The 24,988-nt window shown below is 40.3% G+C and overlaps 1 protein-coding gene across 12 annotated transcripts in view; it reads right to left on the minus strand.

Annotated features, from left to right (window-relative positions):
* SIK3 (SIK family kinase 3) overlaps window positions 1-24,988 on the minus strand; it is a 246,365-nt gene that overhangs the window by 75,221 nt on the left and 146,156 nt on the right. For all 12 annotated transcript variants that reach the window (XM_082683452.1, XM_082683457.1, XM_082683451.1 and 9 more), the window contains exon 4: window positions 260-421. In XM_082683452.1, the coding sequence (XP_082539578.1) occupies window positions 260-421 (162 nt within the window). The remainder of the gene's footprint in view (window positions 1-259; window positions 422-24,988) is intronic.

Genomic DNA, 24,988 nt, shown 5'->3' on the forward strand with positions numbered 1-24,988 from the left:
AAACTAAGAGAATTTTAAATATAACCCTTTCCCTTCTTCCTCCCCAGCCTAGTTCTATCCAATACTACATGAAAAAAGAATGTAAGTATGTTTTGAAAGTTTATCAATTTTCAAGCCACACACACACACACACACACACACACCCCTTTCATTTTCCAATACCTCTTTCTGGATAGAAGAGAATAGACAATCCCTTGCTTAAGAACCTTGAAGGAAAAGGTCTTTTGTTCCCATTTCACATCCTCAACACATGTCTCACCTGCTATCTTAATATTCAGGTTGGCATCCAGAAGCAAATTTTCAGCTTTTAGATCACGATGAACAATGTTCCGACAGTGACAAAAATAGACGGCTGCCACAATCTGTTTAAACTTCCGACGGGCCTCCTTCTCTGCCATTCTGCCATGGGCCACCAGGTGGTCTGCGGTGAAGAAGAGCACATAGTCAGTTCTCAGTTTGCACATGGGCATTGCTTCAAAAGGTGGACTCCAGGAGAGATGCCAAGGGGCCACCAGAGGAACAGTTGGGGAAGTGAAACAAACAAATGGCAACACTTGAGGCTCTGGTCTGTATCTACAGAAACCCACCAGCAAGCAGCCCCAGACCGTTTTCAGCACACATGAGAGAATGCATAGGACTACCTATGCTCTACCATAAGAGAAAGGAGTTCTAAGGGTTATGATGGCATTTTTGGAGAATCATCACATTCAACATCTCCTCTCTCTTATCTCCATTGCAAGAGATTACATACACACAGCAAACATATCCATGAAGATAAGAATCAGCAATACTTCCTGTGCTAAAGGGTGAGTCAAAAAACAGAGTCACAATAATCAATCATTTTGGGAGAAGAGCATACAGAAGTTAGTCATTGCTAAGGCGGAAAATGGCTTTATATAGGAGCCCATGTATGCTAATCTTTCTTCTGCTTTCTCAAAGTTTTGCAGATTAACATAAAATATACTTATTTGGTGACTATACTCTGGAGTGCATAATAATATGCCAGATAAAATCCATCTGCATTTATGTGTTTCTCAAATATTTCTTAAATTGTTATTAGTTTTTATAGACAATAACAGAAAACAAAGGCAAGTTTCTACCACTTTCAGTGAAATGATTTTATTGGCAACGTGGCTAACTAAACTACAGCAAAAGATTTTCCATGTGATGAGCTTTGTGATACTATAAACCAAGCTATCTTTGATATTTAAAAATAAACTGATAGACCCAGAGCCAATCCCATTAATTACCAGTTACCAATACCAATAAAATTAAGTATTTTTTCTAATACTGGCAGTAGGCTTATACTGAACCAATGAATCCTAAACCCCAGTTCTTCGTCTAACTAATAACATATCAAGATCGTAACAGCTGATGGTATTAGAAACACTGGCAATACAGCTAGCTCTACTCAAAAACTTCCCGTCCTTAAACAAACTCACCTAGGTGGGAAAAGAACACATTTGCCATCCTAAGAATCCCGAGATAGTGGGAAAGTAAAAAAAATCAGACAATAAAAATACGTGTATTACTGTTTATCAAGAATAGTCTCAATAATCTTTACCCAACAGTTCTGGCACCATGGAAATCACTGACAGGACCAGTCGGATACATCTCTTCTTCGTCACGAAGAGAAAGTCTGGCCTAAGACACATGCCCTAGTAGTAACTACCAAGACTGAGGGCTTAGGACAAGAAATGGGGGTAGTAGGTGACGAAGGGGAGTCAGATGACAATCCACCTACATAGCAGATTTTCAAATAATTCAAACTACACTCTGACCACAAAGAGCATACAACTTTGGAGATCAAATCCTACAGCAATCTTAAGAACAACGTCTCATAGGATCAGCAGAAATTATTAAGAAAGGCCCAGAATTACTGTAATTGTTCGTGTTATCAGTGGCTCCTACACCAGTTTCTTGAAGCATTTTGCTCAAGAACAATTCTTTATTATAGTTGAGGGGACCAATTTAGTAGGAAAAGAGAGAGAGAACAGGAAGTGTTCAGCTTAGAAGTCGAAAGGACTAGAATACCACTTTCTCTAGGAGTTCAGAGGTGGTGACAAATGAGCACACACTCTGGTGTATTTATGCTTCTGGTGAGATCTGTCAAATGAACTTTAAACAACACAAAGTCCCTAACTAGGGACAGTCACTTAATATAAGCTGTTAAAGAACTGGACATCCATCAAACGTGCAACGCTAGGTTTTCTTTTCAGATGCCATTCTCTCTAACAGTACCTGCACCTTTGACCCTCTATCCCTCTTAACCCAAGGCCTAATTATTCTAATAATATGTTTTAGCTGCTAAACTTCGTCTAATTAAAGGGCTTTGAAGAGACAGCTATTCTTGAGAAACATAAAAATAAACCCTTATGAAGGTTTACCATCAGAAGCTCATTTGGCCAAGCCACCCATTAATTAAAATGCCCAAGAGACATTCGTCTGGCAGTAAATACTAATTACCAGAACACATCAAAGAGCTTCTTAAATACAACAGAATGATTAATTTCGTGATTTCCAAAATAAGTGATTTTCTTTTATTAAAAAAAAAAAACCTCTTTATATTTTCTAAGTACTTTGTTTTCCTAAAATGACTGGAAAGTTCTCAAACTTGCTACAGAGGCCAGGAGCTGGTGGAATGCAGCCTCGTCCTGTTTTATCTCCACAGTGACACGCTGGCTGTCCTTGGACAAATCATTTATACTGCCAATATCCCCACCTCTTGATCTGCTGAACAGAAATAAACCCTGTTACAACACTGTGGCCAAAGAAAGGAGAGCCTATTTGGGAATAAACTTGTACTATGATGAAGAGTTATCCTGTATGATACAACTTTAACTTTCAAAGACATTTAAAAAGCTGTTTTTAAAAAGGCCCACTCAGTATTATACAGAGGATATTCAAGCGTTTGGCTAATAGATCTGAGGTTCGTCAGGATTCAGAGTGCCTGAAGGTAATTATTACATACACCCAGAGTTTCTGTTACATGGTTCTGGTTAAAAGGCATTTGTGATAGCAGCAGCCTGGGGAGAGGAGCTGAAGCTGTACAGTATTTTCTCAAAGACGCCTACAGTATCCCTACAGTTATGAATACGAAGATATACAAATCGCTTTTCTAAAGTGCTGGCTGCAAGCACCGGATCTTGTTTTTCTTAGTGACTGTGTTTGCTGCTCGTGTTTTTTCCGCTTCGGGAGCTTCATGCTCCTGTCCCAAGACAGGGCTGTCTTAGCAGCTCCGCATCGTTCAGACCGTTCAAACTCTGCCTTTATTTCTGCCTGTCTCAGGACGGCTGCCACCGCCACCCCATGCCTGGTCGTCTGCTTTCTGAGTAAACCTACGGGGGCTGGTGGGTGTGCCAGGAAGCCGGCAGCCTGCAGCGGTTTCCAGTCCCCCGCTCAAGCTGCCTTTCAGCTGCCCGCGGACAAATGGCTGCTTTATGTTCCTGTGTGCCCTACAGGCAGGCAGCAAAACTTCTGCGAGCTCAGATGCAACATTTAACTTCCAGCAAAGAAACCCAGAGCAGTTGCCCAGCCTGGCCTTAACCCAAAGTCACAGCATTTGAATAAATCCTGCGGTCATTTCAGAAGGCACATGGAACAAACAGGCTCCCGAACCACTCAAAAGACAAAGTTTCTTTTTTTTTTTTTTTTTTTTAAGATTTTATTTATTTATTTGAGAGAGAGAGACAGACAGACAGAGCATGTGAGAGGCGAGGGGCAGAGGAAACAGACTCCCTGCTGAGCAGGGAGCCCAATGTGGAACTCAATCCTGGGACCCCAGGATCATGACCTAAGCCAAAGACAGTTGCTTAACCAATGGAGTCACCCAGGAGTCCAACAGTCAAAGTTTCTTAAAATACATTCTGAATCTTGTTGGGATAAACGTCAGTTTCAAGGAATGCTATAAAATGGTTCTACCTTCTTCCAAGGAGCTCAGTGAGCTAGTTCTCCTATATACCGCATAGAAGAATATACATACTATATATCCTATGCACTGTATATACCCCATCCTCCATCCCCAACTTCCCACATGGCAGTCTGGCCCCCGCCCTCTGCGCCCAGCCACTCACCAGTCTACACCCGCAATGCACCAACCCCAACACAGGACACTCCCCTTCACGGATTCACTACTTATCTACTTAGCAGCCCCTCTACCTCTGGGGCAAACTTTCAAGTTTTTCTCTATCACAGCTCCACTCCAACCACTTCAGTCAAGACAAGGATGAGGGGACAGTCAAAGGAAAGAAAATGGGTCTCCTGTTTCAAGCTCTTAGCAAAAGGAAGGAGTCAAAGTTGTCTTTCTCACTTTGCAATCACCATTCATCACTTGGCACAGGACTTCTTTAATCTTTTTTATTGGCTCTTCCTTATGAAACAGGAAAAAGCCAGTGATACCCAGGGATGTATATTCCTCACAAGTAGAATTCTTAGAAGGGGAGGGAATGAATTCCAAAGTTTAAAAGTATCAGAGCGAGCACATGTATAAAATTTGCTTCAGAATTCCCAGCTTGTGATGTTGGCCTAATCCGACTCAGGAAGAAATATCTTGTGGTACATTTAGATTCTGACCTTTCAAAGAGCAAAAACACATCTAAGGCGGTCTTAACTTCCCTCGACCAGCTTCACTGGAGTGTCAGAGCCATGCCACTACTGGAATGGGGGGTGGGGAGCCAACACTTCTTAAAATAAGTCACTTTTCCACTCTAAACAGACAGTGTCTCCATTTGTCTGCTAAGTCTACGACTCTAAGTGATCCAAAACACCAGCTGAAAATGAACATATCCTGATAGCAGATCACACAAGAGGGCAGGAACTTTTCATTTTTCATGATAAAGAAATAGCCCAGTCCAGAAACGGGGGAGTGGCTGTGGGCTAAGCTTAGGTGGCCACCTGAGAACACTTCTACCCATCCAAGCTAATCACAGCTGGCAGCTCTGTGCTTTGCCACTCACGTCTATCATTTCTTCTTTCTACACCCATGGAAACGACTTCCTGTTTATCAAACAAATGCTTCTTTCCAAAAGAGCCAGGGCGAGGCCAAGAGAACTCAGCTGCCTGGGAGAGCAGGTTAACGAGAGTGCACTCGCGCGAGTGTCATACCGTCCCTAACCCACGCAGACGGGTGCACGCCTCAAGTTGCTCCGGACTGGAGGAAGGAGGTTTGCTACCTTGTTTTCCTTGCCAAGAACTCAACCACCTCACACCAAACTTCTTGACTTGTTGCTGCTTCTTATTGATATCTTTTTTCTTCAGGCTTCCAAAACTCTTGTTGTCATCCCATTCTCTTTCCCCCACACCCACATCCAATCCGTCAGTGGATTTTATTAGCTCTACCTTCAAAATACATCCAGAATTCAACTAGCCCTCACTCCATCTCCAACCCACCCTCAGGACAGCAACCTAGCCCAAAAGCCATTATCTCCCTCCTGAATCACTGTAATAGTTTGTCCTCCTGCTCCTAACTAGTAACCCTGATTCTGTCCTTGGCCCCCTGCGACACACTCTCAAAACAACTGCCAAAGTAATAAACTTTTAAAAACTTTTTACTTTGAAATAATTACAGACTCACAGGAAGTTGCAAAGAGAGTATGGACAGAGCCCACGTACCCTCTGCCCACAATGGTCAAATCTTACCTAATGCTAGAACAACATCAAAACCTAGAATGTGACACGCGTACCACATGAGTCCAGTCGTATGTCATTCTACCAAGTGTATGCTCATGGAGCGACCACAGTACTCGAGATATGGAATGACTTGTGAGTTTCTCATTAGTGAGTGTTCCTGCAGATCTAACAACAAAAAGCACACTCTCTTGCCCTCTGTCTATCCCAAGTAAATTAAGCATTTTCCTTCAAAGTCTTGAGAAAACACAATTTCTTTGTGAAACGCTTACAGTCACAAGATATGCCTTAGCTCTTTAAGTTTTAAACTAGAATTATTTCGGTTGTTTCCTATGCCTCCTTACTACATGCAAAAGAATGTTCTCCATATAATCGATGCTTCATAATTACAGGTTAACTCAAGGACTATCAACCAGAGAAAAGATTATAAACTTTTATAAAAACGTGTTTCTTTACTCTTCACTTTGCCACTAAACTAAGTTTATAAACTAAGCCTGTTTATGTTCAGTCTTTATAACAAAAACGGCTATTCTTCCAATATGAAGTCCTTTCAGATTAATGTATAAAAGAGGATTTGTTTTCTTATAGCTTCTTAAAAAAATACTTCTAGACTAAGCATCAAGCCCAGGCAGCCTAGGAAACGGAATCCCATATATTCCAAAAGGCCTTCCAAGAATGTTGTTCAGACATTTCTTATGTAGTGCAAATGTTTCACACGCTACGCCCATACCCATACACTAGCAAATGTGGGTTGGCTAAGTTTGCAATATAGAGGTTATTCCCTCATATAATCTGCAGGCTCCAAATCAAGCTCATTCTTTGAAAACCATCTCAAAGGTCATTTATCTGACGCTCTTCCTAACCTACTCACCCACCCTAGAAGAAAATGCTGCATAATTTGTGTCTAATGGCCTTTATTCTATATATTTCTATAATGTCAATTGTATTACAATTATTTAACATGTGTGTCTTCCCTTTTGAACTAGGCCTTCTTGGCCTATGAATGGGTTTCTATCTGTGAATCCCTGTAAGGTATAGGAAAATATGTACTGTGTGCTTCTGTTTACAGGAAGAGAGAAGTAAATTTTCTTTCATTTATTTGACAGTGAGAGAGAGAAAGAGAGAGAGCACATAAGTAGGAAGAGCAATAGGCAGAGAGAGAAGCAGGTTCCCCACTGAGCAGGAAGACCTGATGCGGGGCTCCATCCCAGGACCCTGGGATCATGACCTGAGCTGAAGGCAGACGTTTAACTGACTGAGCCACCAGGCATCCCTTAAAGGAAAATTTTCTAAAAATGATTACTTATATGGGGATGAGAAAGGGGTGGAAGCTAGATTCTCCTGAACGTACCCTCTTTTATAGCTTTAACCTTGGAAACACGTAATGTCTTAAATAACTCAAACAATTCACAACTGAATCAAACAGAAGAAATGGTAATTTCTAAAATTTGAAACCAAACTGAATAAAGGTGAACATAGCTGTGAATTAAGCTATGACATAACCAATCAGAGAATACTTGTTTTAAGTGACACACACAGTATTTTATGTTAATGGGATATATCTTAAGGACAAAAAGAACCAGTCTCCTTAATATTGAGATTGCTTTGAATCAATTTTGCCCCCATTCTCTCGTATCAAATACATAATTAGGCTAAAGTCCTTTGGAACCACAATTTTTAGCTTAAGACAAACAAGATCTAAATACATCATATTCAAGAAGTTAAAAATGCTGAAATCTTAAATTCAATTGGAATGTTAGTACAGACTCCCCTTTACTTTCCTCTATATAAAAAAAATACATATTTCCTACCTCTGTCCCTGAAAAGGCCTCTAAGCAATGACAGTCCCGTAGCAGTAATAAGTATCCTGAGGGCACAGACTCTGGTCTCTACGTGCTATTTTCCATTTGAAAGAACCACAGCTCCTAGGAGACATGTTTGATTCCAGGTCGGAGACAAGAGATGTTCAGGGTAAGCCTGTGATATCTTACCTAAAAGCAAGGAAGCTATCAAAGACTACTGCGATCATGTCAAAAGGACACAGGAGTCAACTTAAAGAGGATCCCGTGGCTAAGTGGAATAATTTAAACACCAAAAGAGTAACAACTCAAGGGACTGAAAGACATGAAATGTATTAAAATTCCTAAATTTGTAATGATATTACCAATAAAATCTACTTTTTTTGATCGACTTTTTTTGACGGATAGGGTACCAATGCATAATTCTGAAATTTAGCACGAATGAAAAGAATCAAGCACTTATTTTGCCTTTATTATAGTTTCTAAATAGTTTATAAGCAACGTTCTTTACAAAAGAACTAGAGCTAACAAATACAGAAAGAATGAGAGAACAGAAAATCACCCTTTTGCAACTTCTAATGAAATATCTGCCTAAGCAGCTAAATAAGAAGAGTGGCTAAAACATCAGGTCAAAGGTTGATGGGACACTTTGTAAGAACTTTATAAAACTGTATACATCACTGTATACCTCACTACAAGTGGGGAAACCAGACATTACACAACTCCTGAGATGCTATAATAGGAAGACGTAGTATTCTTGCCCCCGTTACCCCTACACTGGCCTGTGTTTAACCAAACCCCTTTACAAAACATAGTGAACTAGAGGAATGTGCTGAGTGACACAAGGAGGACCCGAATCCATAACGTGGGAAATTTTACAGGATGATCTAGTTTCTTCAACAAATAGAAGGCACAGAAAGTAAGTGTGTGTTGGCAGGAGAGGGTTAGGGTTGTTACAAGTGATTAAAAATTGGAGACGCTTATCAACTTAATGGATGTATAGACTTTGCTGCATCATGGCTTAAGCAAACTATAAAAAGATGTTATGACTGGGCGCCTGTGTGGCTCAGTTGGTAAGTGTCTGCCTTTGGCTCAGGTCAGGATCCCAGGATCCGGGGATCAAGCCCCACATCAGGATCCCTGCTCAGGGGGGACCCTGCTTCTCCCTCTGCCTCTGTATCTGCCCCTTGCTTGTGCTCACTCATTCTAGTACTATGTGCTCTCTCTCTCAAAATAAATAAATAAACTCTTTAAAAAAATGAAAATAAAAAATAAAAAGATGTTACGAGACAAAAGTAGAAAACTAAACATGCCATGCTTATTAGTAAAAAAAAAAAAAATAGTTAATTTTGTTGGGTGTAAAAGTGGTATTGTACGCTTTAGTTTTGATTATGAAAGAGTAACTGATGCTCGATTTACTCTCCCACTTTAACCACCTATAAAATTCAGACTGTTTGCAGACACTGGACAATAATCAGCAAAAGATTATGATTCTTGAGAGAAAGAAAGTACAAGAGGTGAACCCCATATTCACCCCAAACCACAACCTAGGGAGACAGAGCCCAAGCAAACAGGAGGACAGGGTAGAGGAAAGAGGTCAGAATTAGGGGCTACTAAGGCAGCTAGAACTTGGGTGGCAGGAGGAGGAATACCAACAATTAGCACAGAAAATCCACTCAGGGGGTGCCTGGGTGACTCAGTTGGTTAAGCGACTGCCTTCGGCTCAGGTCATGGTCCCAGAGTCCCGGGATCGAGTCCTGCATCCAGCTCCCAGTTCCATGGGATGTCTGCTTCTCCCTCTGACTTTCTCCCCCTCGGGCTCTCTCTCACTCTCTCTGTCTCAAATAAATAGACAGCATCTTTAAAAAAAAAGAAAAAGAAAAAAAGAAAGAAAGAAAGAAAAAGAAAATCCACTCAGGTCCTTGGCTAACTCCCCAAGTGCACATGTGCAAAGTAAGACTATGGAAGGTCTAATAGAAAAAACTGATGGGAGAATGAAAGCTAAAGAGAAATTTTTAGATGTTGCACAGCATTCAGAAGATGCTGGAGTTCAAATTCAGCTTATAAAGGAGAGACCTAATGTAGGTACTCAGTTGAGACCCCAGAAGACAACACCTTAGGAATAATGGCAAAACTCATAAAACCACCATAACAATGCCTACAGGCAACCCTCAACATGACCAAGTTGATCCATCTGTAATTTAACTTCCTGCCAGAACAGACTCAACATCACAAAAGACAACATAATCCAGAGTCTCTACAACATGTCACCCGTAATATGTAGCAAACAACAAAAAATTACTAAACATGGGAAGAAGCAGGAAAAGTAACTAATAGTCAAGAGATTAAAGTCAGTAGGAGCAGAACCAAAGATGACTCTAATACTGGAGTTAGCAAGGAGTTCAAATGACTACAATTAATATATTAAAGAAAACAAAGGAAAAGACATACAAAAAGGATGAAAAGATACAATATGTCAAGGGAAAACCAGAATCTAAAATATATATAATCTAGGGCTCCCGGGTGGTGCAGTCGGCTAAGTGTCTAACTCTTGGTTTCAGCTCAGGTCATGATCTCAGGGTCCTGGGACTGAGCCCTGTGTTGGGCTCCATGCTCTGCACAGAATCTGCTTAAGACTCTTTTTTCCTGGGGCACCTGGGTGGCTCAGTGGGTTAAAGCCTCTGCCTTCAGCTCAGATCATGATCTCAGGGTCCTGGGATCGAGCCCTGCATCGGGCTCTCTGCTCAGCGGGGAGCCTGCTTCTCCCACTCCCCCCACCTGCTTCTCTGCCTACTTGTGATCTCTCTCTGTCAAATAAATAAATAAAATCTTAAAAAAAAAAAAAAGACTCTTTTTTCGTGCTCTGCCTGCCTGCTCCCATACTCTCTTTCTCTAATAAATAAATCTTTAAAAAGAATATTTATATACATACGTAATCTTATATTCTAAAATAGCAAAACATCTGAAATTGAGAATTTATTAGATAGGTTTAACAGCTGACACAGAAAAAGATAGGATTAACAACCTTGAGATAGGTATTATGGTTATGTTTCCTAAAGTTCTTATATATAAAAGAAAACATTAAATATTTATGAATGAAATTATAATGATTTCTTTAAAATACTTTTAACAAAGAAAAGTGGGGGAAAGGATGAAACAAAAACAGCAACATGTTGATAGTTGTCAAAACTGGGTGACGAGCACAATATCTAATGAACAGAGTTATATATAACAATATATAATGAACAGAGTTCATTATACTGTTCTCTTCCTTCTTACATACATTTGAAAATGCTTGTATTAAAATGCTTTTAGAAATGGAATCTATCATTTGTACACCTGTGTTCATAACAGCATTATGTCCCATGGCCAAAAGGTGGAAACAACCCATGAATCCATCCTGGATAAATGGAGAGACAAAAAGTGGTACAAACACACAATGGAATATTACTCAGCCTTTAAGAGGAAAGAAATTTTGACACATACAACAACATGGATGAACCTTTAGGACATCATGCAGAGTGCAACAAGCTAGTCACAGAAGGACAAATACTGTATGATTCCACTTGTTGGAACTACCTAGGATAGTCAAATTCATATGGACAGAACACAGAATGGGGATGCCAAGGGCCAGGAAATGGGTAAATGTAAAGTTAGTGTTTAACAGACACTGACTTTGAGTCTTGCAAGACAAAAAGAGTTCTGTGAATGGACGGTGATGATGGTAGCACAGTGACATGAACATAATTAATGCCGCTGAACTGCACACTTAGAATGATTACAACGGTATACTGTATGTTATGCATATTTCACCATAATGGCTGTAAAAATGGAATCAGTCAACGAAGCCCGGACGACTCAGTTAGCTAAGCATCCAACCCTTGATTTTGGCTCAGAACATGGAGGCTGTCTGAGATTTTCTCTCTTCCTCTCTCTGTGTCCCTCCTCTCCCACTGTGCTCTCCCTCTCTAATAAATAAATAAATAAATAAATAAATAAATAAATAAATGTGGGATCAATCTCAATCTCTCTCTTACACACACACACACACCAGACCAGAAAATATCTTCAGGACATCAAAGTTTGAAAGCACACCAAAATATAATGCACTAATTCCATATTATGTGATTAAAAACTCTCCTTATATAACAAGTTAATTTCTAAATATTATGATTAAAATATTCTTAATTTTTCTAGTAGTTTCACTTTATCAGAGAAACTGCATTTTCCAAAGAAGGTCAGGAAAAAAACAGTTCAAAAACCCTCAGAAAAAAAGTATTAATAAAGGAGCCAGGCAAACATATTCCTTTGGGACTTGCATATATTAAAAGCAGCAAAAATATTTTGCTAATTCTTGGGGGCACTTATTTTTGTATAATGGTAGAATGGGCCAGGCGATCACGCAACCATGAATGGATGTTTACCAGTAAAGTAAGGTCATCAAACTACGTTTTGAGGCAAGAAGCAAAGGTGGCTTCTTCATCCTTCTGGGGCAGGTTGCAAACATAAATGCTAAAGTCATGGCTGATATTAATAAAACAAAACCCCAAAATGAAGAAGAATGAACGGAAAATTAATTGGGGAGGAGACAGAAGTTAAATGTCTTAACTCAGAGTGATTAAACAAAGTTCAGAGAGATAGTTATTTGCTTCTGTCAGCAAAGCCTTAGAAAACTGCTAGTTTTTATAGCCAAAGGGAGTAAATAATTCGGTGGGTAAATAGTATTTTAGTTGTAAAGATATATAGAAGGTCATAAGGATTAAATATTAAAAACAAGTTATAAACAAAACACAAACCCAGCTTGTAGCAGTGTGTTCAAATAAACAAATGTGATAGTGTTCTCAAACAAGTAGAAGGTCCTAAGATAACACATAAGAAACGCATAACATCTGGTAGGCATGGTCATACAAGTCAGTCTCTCCTATGCTCTGCCCAACTGGTCAGTCTCTGAGTGTCCTGCAGCATAAATAGATGGCTTTCTGAGAAGTTCTAGGTTTCATACATGTTGGCACCATTACGAAGTGTTATTTTTAAGGTGCCAAGAATGTCCATAATAAATCATACACACTTCAACAAACTGCTGTTAATATTTTATTATGAATGCCCCTGAATTCTGCCTGGTATTCAGGAAACTTCTCTTGGTAAAATACTGGATTTATGACTTCATGGTCTCAAATAGGAAGTTTGGGGATATATATCTAAAGAAATCATACTGTGAAAGTTTTAAATTATGAGTTTAGTGGTTTGCCAAATTAACCAGTTTCTCCATTCTGTTTGTAAAATTAAACACACCCACACTGTCACAGCTGCCCATTTGTAATATAGTTCTGCATAGTATCCAATAATCGTTTCAACAAATCAAATCAATGAGTAATAAATATTCATTCAATGACCACTTACTGGAGCCTATTAAACTTCTTAGAATTCATAATCTTCAATATCTTTCTCCGCAGTCATCCAGAAAACAAAAAGATATTTTTTCCACATCAAAAACTCGTTAACTAAAATGTGTTACGAAATAACAAGAAAATTCCATTTTGACTTGATTATACTTCTTTGCAACACAATGAAATCATTTATACTGAGTGCTTACTGTATGTTAGACACTGTGTGAAGCAATGAAGACGCCGATGCATAGAATTCAAATGCTACAATCTGCAATCTAGTGACATTCTTTCAGTCACTTAGTCTTTCATCCAACTGATCAATAAATATTGACTAAGCAGGTATCCTCTGCGGGCACTATTCTAAGTACTAGAGATTTAGCAAGGCTCAAAATGTACAAAGTTTAATTTCATATATGGCCCTTGTTGATAAGAACCAAGAAGGAAAATAAAGCAAGAAAGGAGATACAGAGCAGTGGGTCAGCAGAAAAAGTGAGATTTTAGATAGCATGGCTGGCAGAGATCTAGCTAATAAGGTAACATTTTATAAGAGAGCTGAAAGAAATGGGAGAGCAGTGTAGGTATCTGGGAAAAGGGTATTTCAGGAAGAAGGAATAGAATATATGAAGGACTTAATGTGAAAACACACCAGCGAGTTTAAGGAACAAAAAATAAAGGCCAGTGTGAAAAAGGGCACAGTTCTGGGAGCAGAGGTCAGAGATGCAGCTGGAGACCAGAGTACAGAGAGTTTCACTGACCACATAAAGGAACATGCATTATTCTAAATAGATGGGAAAGACAACAGAAATGGCCGAGTGGAAAGATTTCACTTTCATTTTTTAAAGAATCACTCTCACTGCAATAGCAGAATCACATCAGACTTAGGGACACTGGTTGAAGTCTACTACAAAAATCACAGCAAATGACTATGACCTAGACCAGGTTGGCACTCATAGAAATGGTGACTGAATTCAGCCTGCAGTCTGAAGGTAGAGTCACCAAGATTTACTGATAGTTTTGGCACAAGATGTGAGCAAAGAAAAATTAAGTGTGTGGGCGCCTGGGTGGCTCAGGGGGTTAGGCCGCTGCCTTTGGCTCAGGTCATGATTTGGGTCCTGAGATCGAGTCCCGCATCGGGCTCTCTGCTCGGCAGGGAGCCTGCTTCCTCCTCTCTCTCTGCCTGCTTCTCTGCCTACTTGTGATCTCTCTCTGTCAAATAAATAAATAAAATCTTAAAAAAAAAAAATTAAGTGTGACCCTAGAGATGTTTTTGATGTGAGCAACTGGATGAATGGAGTTACCATTATTGAGATGTGGAAGACTGGTGAGAAAAGAAAATAGGTAAATGGGGAGGGGGAGTCTGATAGAGTTTCTGGAGGTAAATCCATCTCAAAAGAGCCCCTCTATGACTGCCCCTGCCCCCGCCAAGAGACTTGAGCTCTGAACATTGTCCACACCGCATATCCAGCAACTCATCGGTGACAGTTCAGGTCCCCACCCACGCACTGATTCCTGACTTGGTTTCTGCTCTGACGTCTCTGCTTCTGTAGGGTGCACCTTGCCTGGATCATGGCTGATATATTCAGCTATACATCCCCTCAACCACCTCTCACCAAAATGACTAGGAGGAGGAATACTCAACAGAGGAAAAATTCAGAGACAGTGCCCTCTGCCACAGAACTATTGGATATGGACATAGACAGTATGTCGGAAAGGGAATTCAGGGTAACAATTTTCCAGGCAATGGCTGGGTTGGAGAAGACCATAGTGACAATATAGAATCTCTAAGGGTGGAAGTGAAAGCCGATCTGGCAAAAGTTAAAAATGCTATCAATGAGATCCAATCTAATCTAAATACTCTAACGGCTAGGGTAACTGAGGCAAAAGACAGAATTAGTGATCTAGAAGACACACTGATAGAAAAGAAGGATCAAGGGGAAGCCTGAAACAAACAGCTTAGGAAACCATGAAAACACAAGTAGGGAAATAAATGACGCCATGAAATGTTCCAGCGTCAGAATTATTGGGATCCCTGAGGGGGTGGAGAAAGAGAGAAAACTAAAAGATATAGTTGAACAAATTCTGGATGAAAATCTCCCCAATCTGTGGAATGGAACAAGTGTTCTTGTCCTAGATGCAGAAAGGACACCCCCTAAGACCAACAAATCTAGAAAGACCTCCAGACACTTGATTGTGAAACTCACGAATCATAATTTTAGACAAGAGCTTCTGAGGTCAGGTAGAGGGAAAAGATTCCTTATGTACAGAGGAAAGTCCATCAGAATAACATCAGACCCATCCACAGAAACCTGACAAGCCAGAAAGGGCTGGCAAGACATATTCAGGGCATTAAATGAGAAGAAAATTCAGCCAAGAATATTTTAACCAGCAAAACTGACATTCAAAAGAGCTTCCAAGACCAGCAAGGTTTAAAAGAGTATGTGACCACCAAGCCAGCGAGACAAGAAATATTAAGGGGGGTTTTATAAAAGAAAAAAGAACCCAAGAGTGACAAAGAATAGAAATTTATAGAGACAATGTATAGAAACAAGGACTTCATAGGCAACATGATGTCAATAAAAACTTATCTTTCAATGATTACTCTCAATGTGAACAGCCTAAATGCTCCAACAAAACAGCACAGGGTTGCAGACTGGATAAAATGACAGGACCCATCCATATGCTGTCTACAAGAGACACACCTGGAACCTAAAGATACATCCAGACTGAAAGTGAAGGAATGGAGAAGCATCAATGGGTCTCAAAAGAAAGCTGGGGTGGGGATTCTCATGTCAGATTAATTAGATATTAAGCTGAACACTGTAGTCAGAGATACAGAAGGACACTACGTCATTCTTAAAGGGTCTATCCACCAAGAAGATCTAACAATTGTAAATATTTATGCTCCCAATATGGGAGCAGCCAAATACCTAAGCCAACTGTTAAAATAAAGAGTCCTATTGATATGAATACATCAATTGTAGGGGATCTTAACGCACCACTCTCAGTAATAGATCATCCAAGCAGAAAATCAATAGAGAAATGAGAGCTCTGAATGACACATTGGACCAGATGGACTTCATAGATACATACAGAACATTCTACCCTAAAACAACAGAATATTCATTCTTCTTGCGCGCACATGGAACTTTCTCCAGAATAGACCATATACTGGGTCACAAATCAGGGCTCAACCAATACCAAAAGATTGAGATTATTCCCTGCATATTCTCAGATCACAATGCTTTGGAACTGGAACTTGACCACAAGAAAAAGTTTGGAAGGAATTCAAACACTTGGAAGCTAAAGACCATCCTGCTCAAGAATGTCTGGATCAACCAGGAAATCAAAGAAGAACTTCAACAATTCATGGAAACCAATGAGAATGAAGACACATTGGTCCAAAACCTATGGGATACAGCAAAGGCGGTCCTAAGGGGAAATACATAGTCATCCAAGCCTCACTCAAAAAAATTGAAAAACCCCAAATACATCAGCTCTCTTTACACCTTATAGAACTGGAAAACCAACAACATATTAAGCCAACCCCATGCACAAGAAGGGAAATAATCAAGATTAGAGCAGAGATCAATGAGCTAGAAACTAGAGATACAGTAGAACACATCAATGAAACTAGAAGCTGGTTCTTTGAAAGAATTAGTAAGATCGATAAACCAATGGCCACACTAATCCAAAAGAATAGAGAGAGGACCCAAATTAATAGAATTATGAATGAAAGGGGAGAGATTGTGACTGACACCAAGTAAATAGAAACAATCATCAGAAATTATTATCAACAGTTATATGTCAATAAGTTAAGCAACCTAGAAGAAATGGATGCATTCCCGGAAACCTATAAATTTCCACGACTGAAACAGGAAGAAACTGACAACCTGAATAGACCAATATCTAGTAATGAGATTGAAGCAGTCATCAAAAACCTCCCAAAAAACAAGAGCCCAGAACCTGACAGATTCCCTGGGGAATTCTACCAAACATTCAAAGAATAAATAACACCTATTCTGCTGAAGCTGTTTCAAAAAAGAGAAACAGGGGCACCTGGGTAGCTCTGTGGGTTAAAGCCTCTGCCTTCGGCTCAGGTCGTGATCGCAGGATCCTGGGATCAAGCCCCACATCGGCTCTCTGCGCAGCAGGGAGCCTGCTTCCTTTCCTCTCTCACTGCCTGCCTCTCTGCCTACCTGAGATCTCTGTGATCTCTAAATCTTTAGAGATCTCTAAATCTTAAAAAAAAAAAAAGAAAGAAAGAAAGAAAGAAACAGAAGGAAGACTTCCAGACTCTTCCCATGAAGCCAGCATTACCCTGATCCTCAAATCAAGCAATGACCCCATTAAAAAGGAGAACTTCCGACCAACATCCCTGATGAATATGGATGCCAAAATTCTCAGCAAGATCCTAGGAAACAGGATCCAACAGTACTGACCAGGTGGGATTTATCCCTGGGATTCAAGGGTGGTTCAACATTTGCAAATCAATCAATGTGATAATACAAATCAATAAGAGAAAAGAACCACATGGTCTTCTCAATTGATGCAGAAAAAGCATTTGACAAAAAACCAGATTAAAACTCTTCAAAGTATAGGGGTAGAGGGAACATTCCTTAACTTCATAAAATCTATCTATGAAAAACCCACAGCAAGTATCATTCTCAAGGGAGAAAAGCTGACAGCCTTCCTTTAAGATCAGCAACACAGCAAGGATGCCCACTCTCACCACTGTTGTTCAACATAGTACTAGAAGTCCAAGCAACAGCAATCAGAAAACAAAAAGAAATAAAAGGTATTCAAACTGGTAAAGAAGTCAAACTCTCTCTCTTCACAGATGACATGATACTTTATATAGAAAACACAAAAGACTCCATTCCCAAACTACTAGAACTCACACAGCAATTCAGTAATGTGGCAGGATACAAAATCAATGCACAGAAATCAGTTATATCTTATACACTAATGATGAAAATATAGAAAGGGAAATTAGAGAATCAATTCCATTTATTATAGTACCAAGAACCATTAAGATACCTGGGAATAAACCTAACCAAAGAGGTAAAGGATCTGTACTCAAGGAACTAGAGAACACTCATGAAAGAAATTAAAGAAGACACTAAAAGATGGAAAAGCATTCCATGCTCATGGATCGGAAGAATAAACATTGTTAAAATGTCTATGCTGCGCAGAGAAATCTATACTTTCAATGCCATCCTGATGAAAATTCCACCAGCATTTTTCAAAGTGCTGGAACAAACAATCCTACCATTTGTATGGAACTAGAAAAGACTCCAAATCGCTAAGGAAATGTTGAAAAAGAAAAACAAAACTGGAGCATCATGTTGCCTGATTTCAAGCTTTACTACAAAGCTGTGATCACCAAGACAGCATAGTACTGGCACAAAAACAGACACATAAACCTGTGGAACAGAGTAAAGAGTCCAGATATGGACCTGCAACTCTATGTCAAATAATCTTTGACAAAGCAGGAAAAAATATCCAGTGGAAAAAAGATAGTCTCTTCAATAAATGGTGCTGGGAAAATTGGACAGCTATGTATAGAAGAATGAAACTTGACCATTCTCTTACACTATACACAAGGATAAACTCAAAATGGATAAAAGACCTCAATATGAAGCAGGAATCTACCAAAATCCTAGTGGAGAATATAGCAGTAACCTCTTTGACACTGGCCACAGAAATTTCTTTCAAGATATGTCTCCAAAGGCAAAGGAAACAAAAACAAAAATAAACTTTTGGGACTTCATCAAGATAAAAGGCTTCTATACAGTCAACAAACAAAAGTCAACAAAACAGTCAACAAAACAAAGAGGCAACTCACGGAATGGGAAAAAAAATATATGCAAATGACAGTATAGACAAAGGGCTGATATCCAAGATCTATGAAGAATTCCTCAAACTCAACACTCAAAAAACAGATAATCACATCAAAAAATAGGCAGAAGACATGAACAGACACTTCTCCAAAGAAGACATACAAATGGCTAACACACATGAAAAAATGTTCTTCATCATTAGCCATTGAAATCAAAACCACACTGAGATACCACCTTACACCAGTTAGAATGGCCAAAATCAACAAGACAATAAACAACAAGTGTTGGAGAGGATGTGGAGAAAGGGGGAACCCTCTTACACTCTTGGTGGGAATGCAAGCTGGTGCAGCCGCTTTTGAAAACAGTGTGGAGATTCCTTAAGAAATTAAAAATAGAGCTACCTTATGACCCTGCAATTGCACTACTGGATATTTACCCCAAAGATACAGATGTAGTGAAAAGAAGGGCCATCTGTACCCCAATGTTCATAGCAGCAATGGCCATGGTCACCAAACTGTGGAAAGAATCAAGATGCCCTTCAACAGATGAATGGATAAAAAAGATATGGTCCATATATATAGTGGAATGTAATGCAGCCATCAGAAAGGATGAATACCCCACTTTTGTATCAACATGGATGGGGCTGGGAGAGATTATTCGAAGTGAGGTAAATTAAGCAGAGAGGGTCAATTATCTTATGGTTTCACTTACTTGTGGAGCATAAGGAATAACACAGAGGACATTAGGAGAAGGAAAAGAAGAAAAGAAGAAAAAGTGAATAGGGGGAAATCAGATTGGGAGACGAAGCATGAGAGACTGTGGACTCTGAGAAATAAACTGAGGATTTTGGAAGGGGAAGGATGGGTGAGCCTGGTGGTGGTTATTAAGGAGGGCACGTATTGCATGGAGCACTGGGTGTGGTGCATCAACAATGAATCTTGGAACACTGAAAAATAAATAAATACATACATACATATTTTTAAAAATAGCTGGTAAATGGATATCAGTTTGCGTATGTTAAGACTGAGAGGTCTATTAGACATCCAAGTGGAGATGTCAAGTAAACACGTGGATATGTAAATCTAGAGTTCAGAGAACAGGTCAGGCTAGAGATTTAAAATTCAGAAGCGAAAAGATGGGGCGCCTGGGTGGCTCAGTGGGTTAAAGCCTCTGCCTTCGGCTCAGGTCATGATCCCAGGGTCCTGGGATCGAGCCCCGCGTCGGGCTCTCTGCTCCGCAGGGAGCCTGCTTCCTCCCCTCTCTCTCTGCCTGCTTGTGATCTCTGTCTCTGTTCAAATAAATAAATAAAATCTTTAAAAAAAAAAAAAAAAGAAGCGAAAAGTTTAGTGGGTCATACGAAATCAACTAGGGAGTAGATGGGCATAGAAAAGAGAAGAGGTCCCAGGAATGAGCCAAGGAGTACTCCAAAATGTAGACGTCAGGAAGATGAGGAGGAGCTGGCTGAAGAACCACCACAAGAATAATGCTACATTCAGAGACTACTGTCTTAATTATTTAGTCTAGTGTCAGTAAATGACAGACTCAGAAATATACATACACCAAAAAGGGGCGGATGGGGGTTGAGAGAAAGAAAAACTTAACTACAAATGGTTTTATAGTAGAGCTATGTTCAAAGGAAGAATGAAAAAGGCATTCAGCTCTGTAGCCAAATCAGGCAAGAGTTCACAGAAAGCATAACGTTTGAGAAGGGTCATGACAGCAGAGTAGCAATGCGGAGGACAGAAAAGCGTAGCAGGGTTTTTGTATCTTGTATTCTCACACCTCTTCCAACCGACTCCTCTGAGGCCAACAATTCCTTTACAGGTTTCATGAAAGGGAAAAAAAAAAAAGGACAATATTCCCTAAGGAATTAGGAAATAATGCAAAGTTGTCTAAGTCCGCGCTAGCTTCACTCCACCAAGGTATATGCAAGGGTGTCTAGTAGACACCCTTCTCTGCTCTTGCCTTCATATTTATCAAAGACACTGAAACCTATGTCACAGTCTACCGCTCCATCCAGATTCTGCTAGTCACTTGGGAAATGTCAACAACCACGAGGATAATCTTTAGATAATTTAGCCTCACGATTTCTTGAACCTTCTTTATCTCCAGTGGCCTGTAACTCCACCAAAGTTCAGCAACTATTCCCGTAGCCACAACTTGAACTTGCCTTTGCTTGACATTTTTCTACCTCTGAAATATTAAATTTAATAGTATGCCAACCTCTTTCTTAACATAACCTTCTAGATCAGCAAGGTTGAATAGAAATAAAATGTGAGCCACTTACATACATAATTTAACATTTTCTAGTAGTCACATTAAAAAGTAAAAAGTATCACTCATTTCAAAATGAATTTTTATAATTTATTTAAGTTAATGCATCAGTCCCAATCCAATCATTATAGTATATAATCAAGACAAATACCAGCACCGAGCTGTTACTACAAATCCCAGTGTGTATTTTACAGCCTATCATATTTAAGACATGAAATTATCTGTAGTCTAGATAAAATGTAATTTTGGCAAAATAGGAGTTGTGTTTAACGAAAAAGGATTTTACTCTGTGTGTGATAAAGAATTTGGCCTTGCCCAAAGAGAAGATCTGGCCTTTTCCCTTGGTTTCTGAGAGGTAATCTCTGAGCCCTTGGAATGTTACGTGAGTGACAGGAGTGTGTCTGTTCCCCTTGTGGGCTTGGATCATGCCTGGTAGTCTAACAGGAAGATTTAGCAGGCCATACTCATCTAGTCTTAGGGTAGAGACTGGCCACACTAGAAAGACCAACAATGTGGCTTAAGCTGGGAGTTTGGGGTCACGTAATACCAGAGGACCCAGAGACAGAGATAAAGCATACAGCAATCATTCAGTCGTGCCCTTGAAGCTCTGAGCACAGATGATTGCCTGAGCTCCCAGGGAGACGAAAATAAAAGCTCTGTTTGGTACTTCTCATGGACTCTTGTATTTCTTCCCTTCGCTGATTTTAATTTGTATCCTTCCCCTGTAATAAACTGCAACTGTGAGTAGTATAGCTTTCCAGGACTTCTGTGAGTTTTTATGTCAAATTATCAAAGGTGAGGGTCGTTTGGGGAAATTTCCAAACTTGTATTCGGTGCCAAACGTGATGTGGGGTCTTGGAGACTGGTCTTTACCTTTGTAAGTAGCTAAGTCTCTCAGCTGGCCTAAAACTCTAAAGGCACACTGACTTTGTTTTTAAAATTACTTGTAAATTAAACAAGATTCAAAATTCAGTTCCTCCTTGGTACTGCCTCCATTACAAATGCACAACAGCAAACTGTGGCCGGTGGTTACTGCACCAAGCGGTGCAACCTCGGACTTTGGACCCTCTGATCCTCTTCTGCCCAACACACTCCCTTTCCAATTCCCTCTACACCTCAAACTTTTTCAGTTCCTACAACTCAGGATCATTCATCCTGATCTCACTTGCCCTCATCCCCCATTCAGCCCACGCCAGATGAGCCAACATTAGTTACTTTATTGCCAGTGGCTTCAATTCCTTTGCCAATGGCCTTTCTTCTTCTGCACATGTCCTCTAAACCCCCGCCCCTTGATCGATTCAACTCTCCTTCTTACCCCACTGACCCACAGGCTGTCAAGGACTGCTCGAGAAAGAAAGCATTAGATCCCATATAATGGAACAACAAGTTCATGGTTTCCCACTGCTGGGCCTTTTGTCAGCTCTCTTAGCTGTCCTTAATCACTTCCTCTTTCACTCCCCCAAGTAGCTTATGTCACCTTCCCCACATGCATCCAGGTCCTTATCCTTTCACGCTTAGCCCACAGGTGCTGAAATGGCCTCCTACTTCAAGTAGAAAATCAGACAGAAGGCGACGTACTTTTACTTCATATTCTTGCACCCAAAAATCCACCTCCAGCCACATACGTCCTCTACCTTCTTCTGCCCCCTCTGAGCAACCAGTTCCTGGTAGCCACGTTCACAGCTCGCGAGACTCCTATTCACGATGCAGCCACAGACTCTCTCTCCCGGATCAGTGACAGACCAGCTCACTACTGTGTCCTTAACCTCACCGATGATCAAGTCTCAAATTTAAACATTAACAAAACTCCCCCTTGCTCTGTGTCAAGTACTGAGAGAATCTGAGACTTCACCAGAATTCAACAACTTACTGTGCCACAGATGCATGAATGTTGGCAGGAGACATGAGACACCCCCCCCACCCCGGCCAGAGACAAAGGACTTCAGTAGTTAGGGAACAGCAAGCAGTAGGAGCATCAACATATTCACTTCGGTTTCCCAAATCCTAATTCTCACAGAGTGATGTGACGGAGACCAGGTCACATGTGCATGTTCAGCTGGAGGCATTCAAGGAGAGGAACCTGTAACATTCCAGTTGCTAACGAATTACTGGTACCAGTGAGAGCTTACTACACAGCGGGTCATATTCTAAGCATTTAAATTTTTTTAAAAAACTTTTAAAGTGGGGCGCCTGGGTGGCTCAATGGGTTAATCCTCTGCTTTCGGCTCAGGTCATGATCCCAGGGTCTTGGATCAAGCCCCACATCGGGCTCTCTGCTCGGCAGGGAGCCTGCTTCCCCCTCTCTCTCTGCCTGCCTCCTGCCTACTTGTGGTCTCTCTCTGTCAAAAAAATAAATAAAATCTTTAAAAAAAAAAACTTTTAAAGTGAAATATAATTAACAAGACATAAAATTAACTACTTTAAAGTGTACACTTCAGTAGTCTCAATATATCCATTATATTGGGCAATCATTACCATGATCTAATCTCTCCAGAGCATTTCCATCATCCCAAACATAAATGCTCTACTAATAAGCAATTAATCCTAGCTCTCCCCACCCCCATCTCCTGGTGACCATGAATCTGTTTTCTGTCTCTATAGCCTTGCCTTTTCTGGACATTCCATATAAATGGAATCACATAACATGTGATCCTTGGTATCCATGCTGTAGTTTGTATCAGGACTTCATCCTCTTTACTACATAATACTATTCCCCCGCAGAGCTCTATTTGCATTTTATTCATCCATTCAGCAGTTGGAAACGTGACTTACTTCAACTTTGTCACTACTACAGGTAATGCTGCTATGAACATGCTGTACAAGTCTCTGCACAGAGTAAGCACTTTATTTTTTTAAAGATTTTATTTATTTATTTAGTTAGTTAGTTAGTTATTTGACAGAGAGCACAGCAGGGGGAGCAGGCAGAGGGAGAGGGGGAAGCAGGCTCTCCGCTGATCAGAGAGCCGATGGGGGGCTCGATCCCAGGACCCTGGGATCATGACCTGAGCCAAAGGCAGACGCTTAACCCACTGAGTCACCCAGGCGCCCCCACCCTAAGCACTTTAAAAACACTCACACAATCTTTATAACAACCTTTGAGATAAGCAGTATCATCGTCATCATTGTCATCATCACTATTATTATTCATTTTAAAGATGAGGACACTAAGAGAGTGGGGTTAAAAAACTTGCTCAAGGTCACCAAGGCTGTAAGCGGAAGAATGAGGATTTGAATCACAGCAGTCTGACTCTATCCATGTTCTTTTGTTTTGTTTTGTTTTTTGAAATTTTATTTTATTTTTTCAGTGTTCCAAGAGTCATTGTTTATGCACCACACGCAGTGCTCCATGCAGTTCATGCCCTCCTTAATACCTACCACCGGACTTACCCAGCCCTCCACCCTCATCCCCTCCAAAACCGTCAGTTTGTTTCTCAGAGTCCACAGGCTATCCATGTTCTTAAAGACTAAACATGCTGCTCTGTTTAAGTCACTTCTAATCCATTTTCTCTGCCCCATTGCCACTATTTATCAGATACTCCCCAGCTGTCATCTGTCTTATCGCCAGCAGCCTCCTAAGAGCTCTCCCGGGCTCTAGTCTCATCACCCTTAAATACATACTTGTTTTGGCTCTAATGTGCCCTTTCTAAAACCTAACTAGGATGGTCATGACCCTTGCTTCAAGTCCTTCTATGGCTCACTATCATCTAAGAGTAGATGAAATTGCAGTGAAATCTTATGTGGAAATCCAATAAGCATATTAGGTTTCAAAGCAGAGATGCTATGCTCTTGTTGAACAGGAGGGAAAAATGAGGAGTGGCTGAATACATTGTGAGGAAAACATGACCTCCAAGCCTGGCCTAATGTATGTACTTTCTCAGAGAAGCCATCTTAGACATTTCCAAAGAACCCTTAGAAGTTCTGTAATAATTCAAAAACCACCAGCACATCCCTTAATCCTCTTTAAAAACTAGCTATTGTTCCCTAAATATACAAAGCTGTTTCACACCTTAAAGTCTTGACTATGCTACCCCTTTGGAAAACTGATTTCTACTCATCAAACCTC

This window comes from Mustela nivalis (genome assembly GCF_964662115.1).
Source record: "Mustela nivalis genome assembly, chromosome: 9".
Lineage (NCBI taxonomy): Eukaryota > Metazoa > Chordata > Mammalia > Carnivora > Mustelidae > Mustela > Mustela nivalis.